The sequence below is a fragment of the Mesoplodon densirostris genome, chromosome 4 (assembly GCF_025265405.1).
Source record: "Mesoplodon densirostris isolate mMesDen1 chromosome 4, mMesDen1 primary haplotype, whole genome shotgun sequence".
In the NCBI taxonomy this organism is placed as follows: Eukaryota; Metazoa; Chordata; class Mammalia; order Artiodactyla; family Ziphiidae; genus Mesoplodon; species Mesoplodon densirostris.
The window spans coordinates 177,742,174-177,754,879 of NC_082664.1; the positions used below are offsets into that span (position 1 = coordinate 177,742,174).

Genomic DNA, 12,706 nt, shown 5'->3' on the forward strand with positions numbered 1-12,706 from the left:
ACTTCTCCTTCGGAGAGAGACAAGTGGTTCTTACCTGGAATTTTAGTGGCATCCGCCAGGGTTCACCTGCCACCTATTGGTGAGCATGTTCACTCCCAAACAGTCACTTGTTAAACTCCAGACTCCCATCCCTTCAGATGCATCAACACTGTCAGGGACTCTCTCAACCATTTTAAAAGCAAAACACTAGACATCAGCATTTGAAAATTAAAATCGTAAAAATCAGCTTGACTTGGGGCTTCCCTGGTGGCGCAGTGGTTGAGAGTCCGCCTGCCGATGCAGGGGACACGGGTTCGTGCCCCGGTCCGGGAAGATCCCACATGCCGCGGAGCGGCTGGGCCCGTGAGCCATGGCCGCTGAGCCTGCGCGTCTGGAGCCTGTGCTCCGCAACGGGAGAGAGAGGCCACAACAGTGAGAGGCCCGCGTACAGCAAAAAAAAAAAAAAAAAAAAAAAATCAGCTTGACTCATTTTTCTGCCTGTGTGAAATGCATGAATAAAGATTTTATAACGAAGCTAGCTAGCTTAATTTATTTCCACCAATCTGTGCTATATTCTGATGGCTCCAGTAATGATTTTGATTAATAGTTTCACACATCTGGGATGGTTCTGGTCATTTGAACGACATATTTTTGAAGCTGGATCAATACTGAACATAAAAGAAAACAGTAGTTTTTTGTAAAGTGCGGAAACACAATAAAACGTTACCTTGTATTCTTGAATGAAATTAAACAGCAAGGTTGATTTTTAGGATTTAACCATCAGGTCAATTCGTAGGCATCTATGTGTTAGTCTTTTTTGTTTGTTTACTTTTTATTGGAGTATAGTTGATTTACAACGTTGTGTTAGTTCTCCTGTACAGCAAAGTGAATCGGTTATACGTATACATATATCCACTCTTTTTTAGATTATTTTCCCATATAGGCCATTACAGAGTATTGAGAAGAGTTCCCTGTGCTATACAGTAGGGCATTATTAGTTATCTATTTTATATATAGCAGTGTGTATATGTCAATCCCAATCTCCCAGTTTATCCCTCCCCCCACGTGTTCGTCTTTGAATATAAATCCAACAACTGGCCTTCCAGACTGCCAAGGGATGAAGAGAGAATTCTTAATGGCAACTCTAAAACCAATTACGGCTCAGAATGAATGAAAAGGACCACAAGACACGTTTTTTTTTTTTTTTTTAGTTTATTCTGAGTTTTCATTTTTGGATAACCAAGCAGCTCTTTAAGGAGAATGCACAGAAGAGTCATTCTGGCACTTTTGGATAGTACATAAGATTTGTTTAATAGTCACATTCAGTCTACTTGCTCAGCCCATACTCCGTGTTTGGTGAGCAAGATCAGCCCATAGGATTCCAGAGTTAATACGTAACCGTATATACAAACAGCCAATAAAACCATAATGGTGCCTAGTGGCCAAAAGGATGGCGGAGGAAAGGGGATCACTAAAGTGTCCTCTAGGCTCGCTTAGCTAAACAGAATCCACGTCACACGTGAGAACGAGAGAATACAATGAGCTGAAATGAGGATTCGGAGCACGAATGGGCACTTGGCGGCATGCAGTTGAAAGAAAAGGGGGATCGTTTCATAACTTTATAAAATCCAGGCAGTTCAATTAAAGAAGTTAAGAAAAACAAACGAAAAAAAGCAAAGTAAGGGACTGTCTGTTGTCACTGTAAAAAAGGCACTTGGAGTTAATGGGACCAGAAGTGAAGGACTGGCAGCTGATAAAAACTTCAGTACGATTTCATTAAGAGGCTTGGATGTTCAGAGGTGACACTCAGAAGTTCCTGAAAGGAGATACCGAAATAAACCACCGGGAAGCAGAACAGGTGAAAAGGAAGAAATAAATTCCTTACAACCAAATTGTGTGTGTGTGTGTGTGTGTGTGCGCGCGTGCGTGTATGTGTTTAACAAAAGCAAATCGGAAACGAAACCTAGCCAAAGCAACAATCTAAGCAAAGTAAGACCACGAAGCAGCGATGCATAGCTTTCCTTTGAGATAATGCATACCTCCAGACACTAAGTGCCAAGCTAATTTCTCCATAATAACTTCACAGGAGCATTATTGTGATAGAATGGATTCAAGCAATGCAACAAGAGTTTCATCGGTTCCCAGAATCTGCGGGAGAACTGAGGTTATCATCAGAACCCAGCAACATCACGTGTGTTTTTTTGGTGTCCTCGGGGGTGGACACATCAAGTACTGGGAACGACGCAGACATTCAGACACTCCGTTCGGCCATCTCCCTGGAGGCGACGCATTCCTTCTTCCGAGTAAGAACTTTACTTCCAAACACTTTGACAGCAAACGGTAATTGCAGAAAAAAAGTCCACTTCCCACGGCGGACGTGGTTCCACTTCCTCCGCAAACAAGTCGGCGCTTCCGTAAGAAAGAATTTTTGGCAACTCAACTGGATTCCAGTCCCCCGCTGGGCGGCTCGGGCCGCTCACTTGATGTTGAACGCCATCAGGGGTCGCTCCTCCCGTTTCTGCCACGGGCTCTTCTTGCCTTCGCCCTGGTCGTCGTCGTCGTCTTCGTCGTCCTCGTCCTCCTGAGCGGATCGCCTCTGGTCGGGACTGGCCGATGGCGCCGGGGGCACGTCCGAGGTTCGTTTCGTCGTCTCCTCCTGCAGGCTGGGCAGCTGGCCGCCGCTTCTCCGGCTGGAGCCGTCCAGCAGGCACCGCAGGGCACTGTCCTCGGGCGTCCCGACCGCGGTGCCGCCCTCGCTGCCGCTCTGGTCCATGTCGTCCAGGTACACGAGCTGCGTGTAGGCCGAGCCGTCTGCGGCCCGCGGCTCTTTCTGCGCATGCTCTTGGACCGGTGGGCGGTTCTGCGGCAGAGACAAGGGGTCTCCTCTTCCCTTCCGGGCAGATTTGGGTTCATTCATATCCACGCCAGAATCCAAACTGGCATCATTGCTTCCGTTCCTCCCAGCTCTTTGGAGATCAATGTAGGAATGTCTGACATGTGCATTGGACCGGCCGTCCAGGGACACGAACCAGGCCCGGGGGTGGGGAAGGGGCTTCCCACCCCCAAGTTCCAACAGCGCTTTTTCGGTCAGGAGCTGGACCTCGCTGTTCATCTGCGCCAAGGCCGCGTCGTTCAGGGATGCCGGGATGGAGAGGGACTCGGACATGGACGCATTCTGTGGGGTCCACTCCCGGGTGCCCGTGTCCTGCAGGTGCTGCTGCGAGATGGCCTGGCAAGATAAGGGTTGGGCCTGGATCTGTGAGGAGGTGTGTGGGAAGATCCCCGCGTGAGGGCTGGAGAGCTCGGCCTGCAGTCTTTCGATCTCGAGCTGCTGGTCGGCTGGGACGACCAGGGGCTGGCCCACATACGAATGGTCCCCTGGGAGTTTCATGTAATGAGCCGGGATGACCAAGGCAGGTAATACTTTCCTGTAAACGCTGTCATTGACCTGGTCCACGGAACTACAGCAGATCAGCTGGCCGGGCCGCGGGAAAGAGGTAGGTCTCTCCAGGTGGTCTACTGATCGCGACATCATACATTCAGTAGGTCTGCGCTCCATCAGCTGGTCTTTCTCCGGAGATGAAGGCGCTGGGTACATGTGTTCCTGCATGGTGAGCTTACTTCCTGTGGAAATGTGGGTCACGGAGGCCTGACCATCTCTGTCTTGCTTTTCAAATAAAGGCTGCGAGAGCATGGCATTGTAATTCCTCCTGTAGTCACTGTTGCCGGGGGACTCATAGCCTTCCCTTTCCACAGATTTCCTGGCCTTTAAGGGGAAAATCTCCACCGACTTACAGTAGTCTTTTCCCAACGTCCCACTCGGTGTCAGGTTGTCAAAGGAGATTTGGCTTTTATCCTCCTCCTTGTGAGACAGGAGTTCCTCCCGAGAGCTGAACTCCTGCGAGGTGCTGTAGGAGAGCTTCAGCATGGGCGTGTGCATGTCCACCTCCCCGCTGGAAGACATCATCTCTAAATGGACTCCACTCATCAGCTCCTTTGAGCCCGGGGCGTCCGGGGGGCGGCCCTGGCTGGTGACGGAGAGCGGGCCAGGGAATTCTGATTCCCGCCGAGAAAACAGCAGGTTGATGTGTGACATGGAAGTTGACTGATCCCTTTTGGAACTCTCCAGGGTGGCAGGAAGTTGCAGTTTTCTATGGTGCTGGCGGGGTTTCAAGCACTTCCGCCTGCAATCAAAGATACAAACCCCAAGATTAAAGATTCTCAGAACAGTGAAGGTTCAAGTCGAAACCTAATTCTCAATTCCCACAGGAAGAAACAAGACAACACAATGAATTGGCAGCCAGAAGCCTTCTCACCCCGCACCCTCAGCCCTAGTTTGATTCTGAGGGTCGCAATGTGCAGATTTTACCCCAAGTACATCCAAGTTATCCATTCAAAAGCAGAGTCGAGGATAAACATCCTTGCAAGTCGATCAGATGAGGCATCAAAATAAGAATAGTTCTGCTCTGTCCTTGAGAATATAATTTCTTCATTACCATTTAGGACTATTCTGAATGAATCATGACAACTTATTTTTTTGGGACCGCCCTTCTAAGAAACATTTTACACAGTGTGCCTCCCACTTCGTTTGCAACTTACGTGACAGGTGTTCAGTTCTTAGGTACTTTTTCATGAGAAAAAAAGAACCTCGACTCAGAAAAGGACCTCGATATCAATGCTTGTGCAAGAAATTCCAAATTAAAAAAGACAGTGCCTCAGTGGTAAAACTTTACCTGCAATAATATAAAAGGAGACACAGCAAAACCAAAAGAATGAAAGCCATTCCTCCCAAGATGGCCAAAAGAAACACCGTGTGATACGTGGCGATGTCCTGTGTGACAACGGGACCTAAAAAGTCAGAAAAGAGCATTTGAGATTTGTGAAAACCTTTAAATAAAAAGAGGGGAAATGAACTGAGAGAGTGATGTTTTTCTTGCTCTTACTGTCTGGGGTGTGGAGCGGCGGACAGATGCAAACACCCTTTAGATGATGTGCCTGCTGCATCACCGTAACTTCCCTCAGTGAAAAGGGATTACCCAAACCATCACTAGAGCACTCTGAATACTCAAAGTCTATGCAGTGTCCAGGGTCCTTCCTTAGCACTGGGTACCAGTTTCATCATTCTAAATATGTGATCTTTTAATAAAAGAAAACTAGATGCATGATCATATAATGAGGGGGACTCATCCATTCAGAGACATGGCCTGAAGACCTGGGGATTTTATGATACTGCAGAAGAAACAAAAAAAAGTCATGAAATTTGATTCTCACTTTCCCTGGGCAATGATTACTGTGTAATCATTGGCCTAAACCCTTGGCCTAAATGAATCCGTTGAAATGTATGAAATAAATTTCTATGACTTAAAAAAAATAATCCGCAGCTTATGACAGGGGTATCAAGGGTTTCTAAAATGTCTCCCGTTTTTAAAAAATAACATCTTTCTCTCTAGTATCTGTTCAAAATGGCTAACCTGATGTGGCAACAGACCTTTCCAGAACTTACAGACAAGGTGATCAGAGGTGAACATATTTTCTTTTTAATCTATATTAAAATCCATGAGAATCCATTAAATTAAATTGGGATTAAATTTACATTAGAATCCCAAGAGGTAGTTTAACTTACTCCTTATGTTCAATAGTAGTAAGAATCTATCTTAATGTTGCTAACAATGGATTGACAGCAATAACGAAAACCTCCCCAAATTACAATATTGCGGCACCTATTGGTGTCCAGGTATCTTAGCAGTGCTCCAAAAGATGCGAAGGAAGGAATGTGGTTATATCATACATTACGTCAGAGGAGCATGGTTATGATTACTAAACACCATAAACACCCATTTATTGATTGATTTTTTTATATTCTAAGGGACATATTTCTTCAAAAATCTCTTAAAAGCTAGATAAGTCCAAGGAGACTTGTGGATTTTTGAAAATAGTGACATTACTTAAGTTCAAAAGATGACATCATTCTCTCCCAATTACAAATCATTTCAATGGGGTGAGGGTGAATATTTACAAAAGTTGGAAAAATTACTGACAACTATCTACCGCCTTAATTGTTCAGAGAAACTTTTTTTTTTTCGAAAAAATTACTGACAACTACCTACCGCCTTAATTGTTCAGAGAAACTTTTTTTTTTTTTTTTGACACAGAGACAACCCCACAGACATAGGTAATGCCTTGGCAGGGGTCACCAAGAAATCTGGGGTACACATAAAAATCATTTCCAAGTAACTGAAGCTTGGTCCTTTTAAGTACTTAAAAATGCTATTATTTTAACTTCTGCCAGTGGAAATCTTGATAAACCTCACAGTCATACTTCATTTCCTTCTTAACCAGAGAATGAAAGAGAAAACTCTATTTTCTTGTTGGTTTTGGGCTCACGAAAGCACAGCATCACTGTAATTTGTTTTTATATAAGTGATGGCTGTGGGGTTACCAACATACATATTTCTACATTAAATGTCAGGGCTGTACTATGTGTGCTTTTTATGGCTTTTTGTCTCTTCCTTCACTGCTCTCAGGAAGCTTGGGTCGACCTACATCTAGCAGTTCTTCTTCCCCTCTTTACAAAAGTATCTATTGATCTGTTGCATGATAGGAACACCGATCGCCATGGTTCTTTGAAATAGATCTAAAATAAAAGTTAACTTTAATGCACAGGCTTTGTGGTCTCTACTTTGGTACTTAAGGACTTTTTTTTCTTTCTTACCTTACTCATAATCATATTCTAGATATTTCAGATTTGGAGACTGAGGCATTTCTGTAGCTGGTTCATGCCTACATGGCTACAAGAACCATATGGTAAAGGGAAACGCATACTCTTATAACCCAGATGTGAAGTGTACATTTTCCCAGGATTGGACTATAAAGTAAATGTAACTGATTTTTCAACACCCATCTAGGGTTGGCCTCCATCAAATTAGTTACTTTGGGAGTCTAAGTGTTCACCCCAGTGAAGATTCCATTGGTAAAGTATTCTGGACTCCCATTTTGGAACTGCCTTTATGGTTAATTGACGAGACAACTTTTAATCATAGCACATTTTGACCTAGCTCAATTACCTACTTTATTCACCAGCCTTGGAGGTGGGTGACTTTTAGATGTGTCTAAGAAAAAGCAAAGGGACCCTCTGAGCGAAAAGATTGGCCACCTATGAAGAGTTTCACTAATGATGACAGTCCAGGGGAAAAAGGTTCTAAAGGCATTTTGAGTACTGGAAGTCATCTACTGGAAAGACTTCTCCTAAGGTGACTATTTTGAAAAAAGCAATTCTAGAATACTCCTAGGGATAATTCAGGGTGGTTAGGTTAAAAAAAACCCCAAACTTTTAGTCAAAATATTTGTGAAATTAAACTTCAGTGAAAAATATGAGTTAATTCATATATTCTAAATGGAGATGAATATTCTTTTAGATATAAAACAACAGGTTTGCTTTTAAGCCTTTCAGAAATGCCCAATCAAGGTTTTTGCCCCAAGAAGCCTCCAACGGTGACTTTCTGCTGGTCCCTCTGGTGACTGCCTTATACTACGTTTTTCTCTTGCACCAGGCCACAGCTGTTTCAGAAATTAGGGAGGAGGTCTGACCCGCCTCTGTGGGCTTTAGATTAAGAATTCCCTACGGCAGCTGTCTGAGCAAAACAGAGATTCGAGACAAGGCTATTTTCTATGCATTATTCTTATCCTGGATGGGAGAGTTCCAACCAGAGCTCCCCCAACCCCCAGGAAAAACCTTTGACTCATCATTTGCTTTCTCACACTTTCAACCATATTTAAGGAAGATGTGATCTCCCTGCTGGCATCACTTTCAAAAGCACACTTAGCCTGAACCCTCAAAGGAATCGGTTCCCATCACTGCAGATTTCAGGGGTCCTGTTACCTGGGTTGGGAGGAGACATGGCTGCCACCCAGTACCCCAACTGAGGGGCGATGTATGTCCACGTCAGCTGGCTGCCTTCCTGGTGCACGAGGCCGAGACCACTCTTCAGCCACGTTCCTGTGGGATGCGGGAAGAAAACTTCAGCCACATGCACGCTAAACTCCTATTTAAGGCTTCAGCCCATTGTACAAGTCACCTTCAGTATCGTGCTTAGAACCCATCAGAGAGCAAAAAGGGTCCAGCTCTCATGGAGGGACTGCATTTCGCTTTCAGGAAAGAGTCGAACTTCTGTTTTGCTTCCTGATTAAAGGACTTTCAGCCACTTTATCACACGGCCCTGCTTTCAAACGCAGATAATTTTAGCAGAAGCTTTTGGAGTTTACTCCTCCACCATCATGTCCCATCTCCTCCGGAAGCCTTAGGGGTTTAGAAGCAGAATAAAGGTAGCATGAAAAGGGCTGGTGGGACGGGAAAGAAGAGGGGAAAAACTCCAGCTCTGTTTATAGTCTTCATCCTCAAGCAAATAAACGGATTTCCTCTCTGGAATCGCAGACCCATGACATCAGAGTTGCTTGGGGAAGTTTTTTTTTTTTTTTTTTAAACATCTTTATTGGAGTATAATTGCTTTACAATGGTGTTAGTTTCTGCCTTATAGCAAAGTGAATCAGCTGTACATATACATATGTCCCCATATCCCCTCCCTCTTGCGTCTCCCTCCCACCCTCCCTATCCCACCCCTCTAGATGGTCACAAAGCCCCGAGCTGATCTCCCTGTGCTATGTGGCTGCTCCCACTAGCTATCTTACATTTGGTAGTGTACATATGTCCATGCCACTCTCTCACTTCATCCCAGCTTACTCTTCCCCCTCCCTGTGTCCTCAAGTCCATTCTCTACGCCTGAGTCTTTATTCCTGTCCTGCCCCCAGGTTCTTCAGAACATTTTTTTTTTTGGATTCCATATATGCTTCGGGAAGTTTAAAAAAAGTATATAGATTCCTTGGTCCTATCTTTGCAAATGCTAACCCATAAGACTGGCTTAGGCGAGTATTTTAAGAAGCTTCTAGTTGGTCCTGATGCTGGGAGACATGGAGTACGTCCAGGTCAGGGCTGTCTTCAGTCACTACTGTAACTAGTATCTCACAGTAGTGAGCACCTCCGTGTGCTGGCCTGTCGCAGCAATGTGCTTTCTATACAAGCTATCTACGGTTCTCACAGCGACCCTACAGAGGGGGACTTATTTTCCCCTTTCAGACACTGGACACTGGTGAGACACGGAACTCTTCCGAGGCCTCCCAGGGGTAGAGGGCAGAGCAGGGGCAGACTAGGTCTGTCTGTCTGGCTGGCCTCAAGGCCGGTGCTATTTCTTCCACTCTGCCCTGCCGCATCTCCTACAAAACCTGCCAGCGTTTGAGAACTTTTTTACTTTGTAAGGTTTCCAGGAGCCCGTCACCCAAGGCTGCCTGGCTGTCACCTGTCTCACCTGCAGAGAACCTTGCTCTGAGAGCCGGGGGGCAAGGGAGATTGCTGGCTAGGCCCCCACCAGCCCGGAGACACAGGTCACTCACACAGCGTTCCTGCGACGATCACCCACCCCCTGAAATGGCCGCATGTGGAATCCTGTCCCCTCCGGGACTAAATGCGCCAGCTGTGCACCAAATATTCCACCTTCCACTCTCCAAATCCCTGCCTTTCCTAGGTATACACATCACGGAGGTGGCAAGAGCAGTTTTCTTTCCCCCCGGAGAAAAGAAACAATACTTGGCAGGCTTCCTAGGGCCTATCAGTTGCCATAGCAACATTCAGATGTAGGGGGTGGAAAGGTGCCCCAGCAACGCCTCCCATAGCCCTCCCACCCCTCCTCCTCCTCCTCCTCCTCCATCTCCTCCCCGCCTCCATCTCCCCCTCCCCCTCCCTCCTCCCCCCCCCCTGTCCCCCTCCCCTTCCTCCTCATCCTCATCCTCGAAGACAGAAGGTGAACAAAGAAGGAAGGTGGGGGGCCTCCCTGGTGGCGCAAGTGGTTGAGAGTCCGCCTGCCGATGCAGGGGATACGGGTTCGTGCCCCGGTCTGGGAGGATCCCATATGCCGCGGAGCGGCTGGGCCCGTGGGCCATGGCCGCTGGGCCTGCGCGTCCGGAGCCTGCGCGTCCGGAGCCTGTGCTCCGCGACGGGGGAGGCCACAGCAGTGAGAGGCCCGCATACCGCAAAAAAAAAAAAAAAAAAAAAAAAAAAAAAAAAAAAAGAAGGAAGGTGGGAAGAGGCCAGGCGTCAGCGGGTGCCCTACATCGTCTGACTGCCCCCTGCAACAGGCTGAATCATGGCTCCGGAGGATTTCAAGTCAAGTTAGACGAGAATATACGCCGGAAGGTTTCCAAAGTGAGGATGAGGATGCTCACTTCAGATTCACTGGCTGAAGAGCATCAACCCAGAGGTGGTCCAGCCACTCCGAGCATCACTCACTCCACAGGGCTGCTGAGAACATGGAAACAGGAAGCATGTGACACAGGAGGCTAAAGGGGTTCTGCGTCAGGTCAGAAAGTCCGCCTGAAGGCAGAGAACGGATTGTCTGTTTGCCACCACTTCCGGTTTTCCCCTCGGGGACCCCATGCTGTTTAGCTCATGACTTACACACCCGACCCCACTCCCACACACTCTCCCACAGGAGTGGCCCTGCCAGGATCTCCTATCAGCCAGGAAGCCGCCTGCACTCTGGTTTGCAGTTTCCCTCTTGAGTCACTGCTCTTCAAGTGGAGCGGATTAGGTTAGGCTAAAGGCAACCAGAGGAAAACAGCTGGAGGCTCAGAGCCCTGCGCGCTCACTCAAGGGCAAACCACCTACCTGGATGGCTAAGTCGCCTTGGCTTTCTACCACACAGCCAACTGGAAACGGGCTTTTAAAACACCTCCCAGGGCCTCCCTGGTGGCGCAGTGGTTGGGAGTCCGCCTGCCGATGCAGGGGACGCGGGTTCGTGCCCCGATCCCGGAGGATCCCACGTGCCGCGGAGCGGCTGGGCCCGCGAGCCATGGCCGCGGGGCCTGTGTGTCCGGAGCCTGTGCTCCGCAACGGGAGAGGCCACAGCAGTGAGAGGCCCGCGTACAGCAAAAAAAAAAAAAAAAAAAAAAAAAAAAAAAAAAAATTGCTAAAACACCTCCCAGTTACACTGGGAACAAGCCTAAAGGGTGGACGGACGGACACACCCCGCACCCAGCTAACAGGCCCCCAAGTCCAGCCTGTGATGCTTGTGGGAGCCAGAAGAGCCAAGAAAAGGCACAATACAAGCTGCTTTGGGAGCTCAGTAAGAACGAGTGCCTCTTGCGGTGGGCAGAGAAGGCTGTGATGAGCTGGGCTCTGGTGAACAGGCAGGACTGTCACTGGGGTGGACAGGAACAGAGAGAAAAAAGAGGGAACAGCATGCACAGAGGCACGGTAATTAAGTGTACTGGCCCGGGGAACGGGAGGGAGGGAGACTGGGGAGGGCTGGGCAGGGCTTCTGGCACCATTAGCAATGGGAGGTCACCCGCCCCCCCCCCAACCGCCCAGTTCTTCCCAGGTTGGTCCTCACAACACACACTTTTACCAGAGTCTGTGACTTTGCCCTCAACTCTTGTTCCAACCTCACATGCTTTTCCTCTCTTCCAAAACTCTACCCATCCTTCAAGATTCAGGTCACATCCTGTGTCCATCCTGAGCCCCTCCTGCGCGCAGGGACCTTCCAGGTCTCGGCGACCCCAGGGCACGTGTTACTACATCACCCGTTTTCCAAAGCATACCTCGCCGAAGTTGCTAACCCTCATCCTATGCTCCCTTTGTCTTCTCAACACCCAGAAACATCCCTGGCGTGGGAACGTGACAGTACTTGAGGGTGAAAGCCAGACGTGCAAACGCCCCACTCCCCGTCAAATAATATCAGATGACCTCTTGTGCAAAGGTGGGTGTGGCTGGCAGGAAATGCAGTTAAGCTTGGGATTCTACTCTTTCAGACCAGACGGAACACAGCCCGCTGAGAAAGAGGCATTTATTTCAGCCTAAGTTTTCTGTGAAACATACATGTGTACAATGAATAAAGGGCAGCGCTGTCTTGGGATTCAGCAATCACGCTGTTATTGGCAAAAGCCATTTCCAAGCTTTCTGTGTAGGAAATTAGCTACAGGGAACACAAGAATTAATGAATTGTGTACTAGAAACATATGCTTCTCATTACTGAAATCCTGATGCTGTGGTGTGAGGCTGTTTTCCCACCTGAGGATCCTCCGCACACGTAAGAGATTCTTGTGCTCATGGCTGGAGAGCCAGCGCCGGGAATGGTCACTGGTGACTGGACAGCCGGACAAACAGACCTCTGGAGAGTCTCTTTTGTTGAGCAGGCTATATGACCGCCAGACCCGCGGCCAGGGTACCAAGAGCGGGTCCCTCCCATCTCTGTGGGAGCCTCGGCGCTGGTCAGACAGATCACAGGAAGACCTGGGTTGCTCCTGCTTAGAAAATTCCAAGTGCAAGGCCACTGGCTTGTTCCCCTCCCTCCTGGGTGGGGCCAGCCTCTGAACAGCCCTGGGTCATCACAGCTGCCGGCAGGGCTGCCCGGGTCAATAAGCTTGTCTCCCCTGTGGTCCGGATATTAGGGCAGCTGCTGAGGTCATAACAGCATAATGGGGCTTCCTGCCGGCTCTCCAGGGTTCTTCGCGATCGGGCCGTCCAGGCAGGTCTCAAGGTGGGTCACCTGGTGAAGGTGTGCAGGTAGGAGGAGGGCGCCATGCTTCCTTGTGCTCCACAACGCCAGCCCAGCCAGGCTGCCACCTTCATGCACGGCGGTCACTGCCCAGGGAGGGTGGCTGGCTGTGAAGCGGGTGTGCC

The 12,706-nt window shown here is 48.3% G+C and overlaps 1 protein-coding gene across 1 annotated transcript in view; it reads right to left on the reverse strand.

The window, feature by feature from the left end:
* Positions 1-1,179: 1,179 nt before the first annotated feature.
* The window catches only part of FAM171A1 (family with sequence similarity 171 member A1), a 133,751-nt gene continuing 122,224 nt past the window's right edge, over positions 1,180-12,706 (reverse strand). The window contains exons 6-8 of the mRNA XM_060097783.1: positions 7,859-7,975; positions 4,713-4,827; positions 1,180-4,163 (exon numbers count right to left, since the gene is read on the reverse strand). Coding sequence (XP_059953766.1) covers positions 2,456-4,163; positions 4,713-4,827; positions 7,859-7,975 — 1,940 coding nt within the window. The 3' untranslated portion in view covers positions 1,180-2,455. The remainder of the gene's footprint in view (positions 4,164-4,712; positions 4,828-7,858; positions 7,976-12,706) is intronic.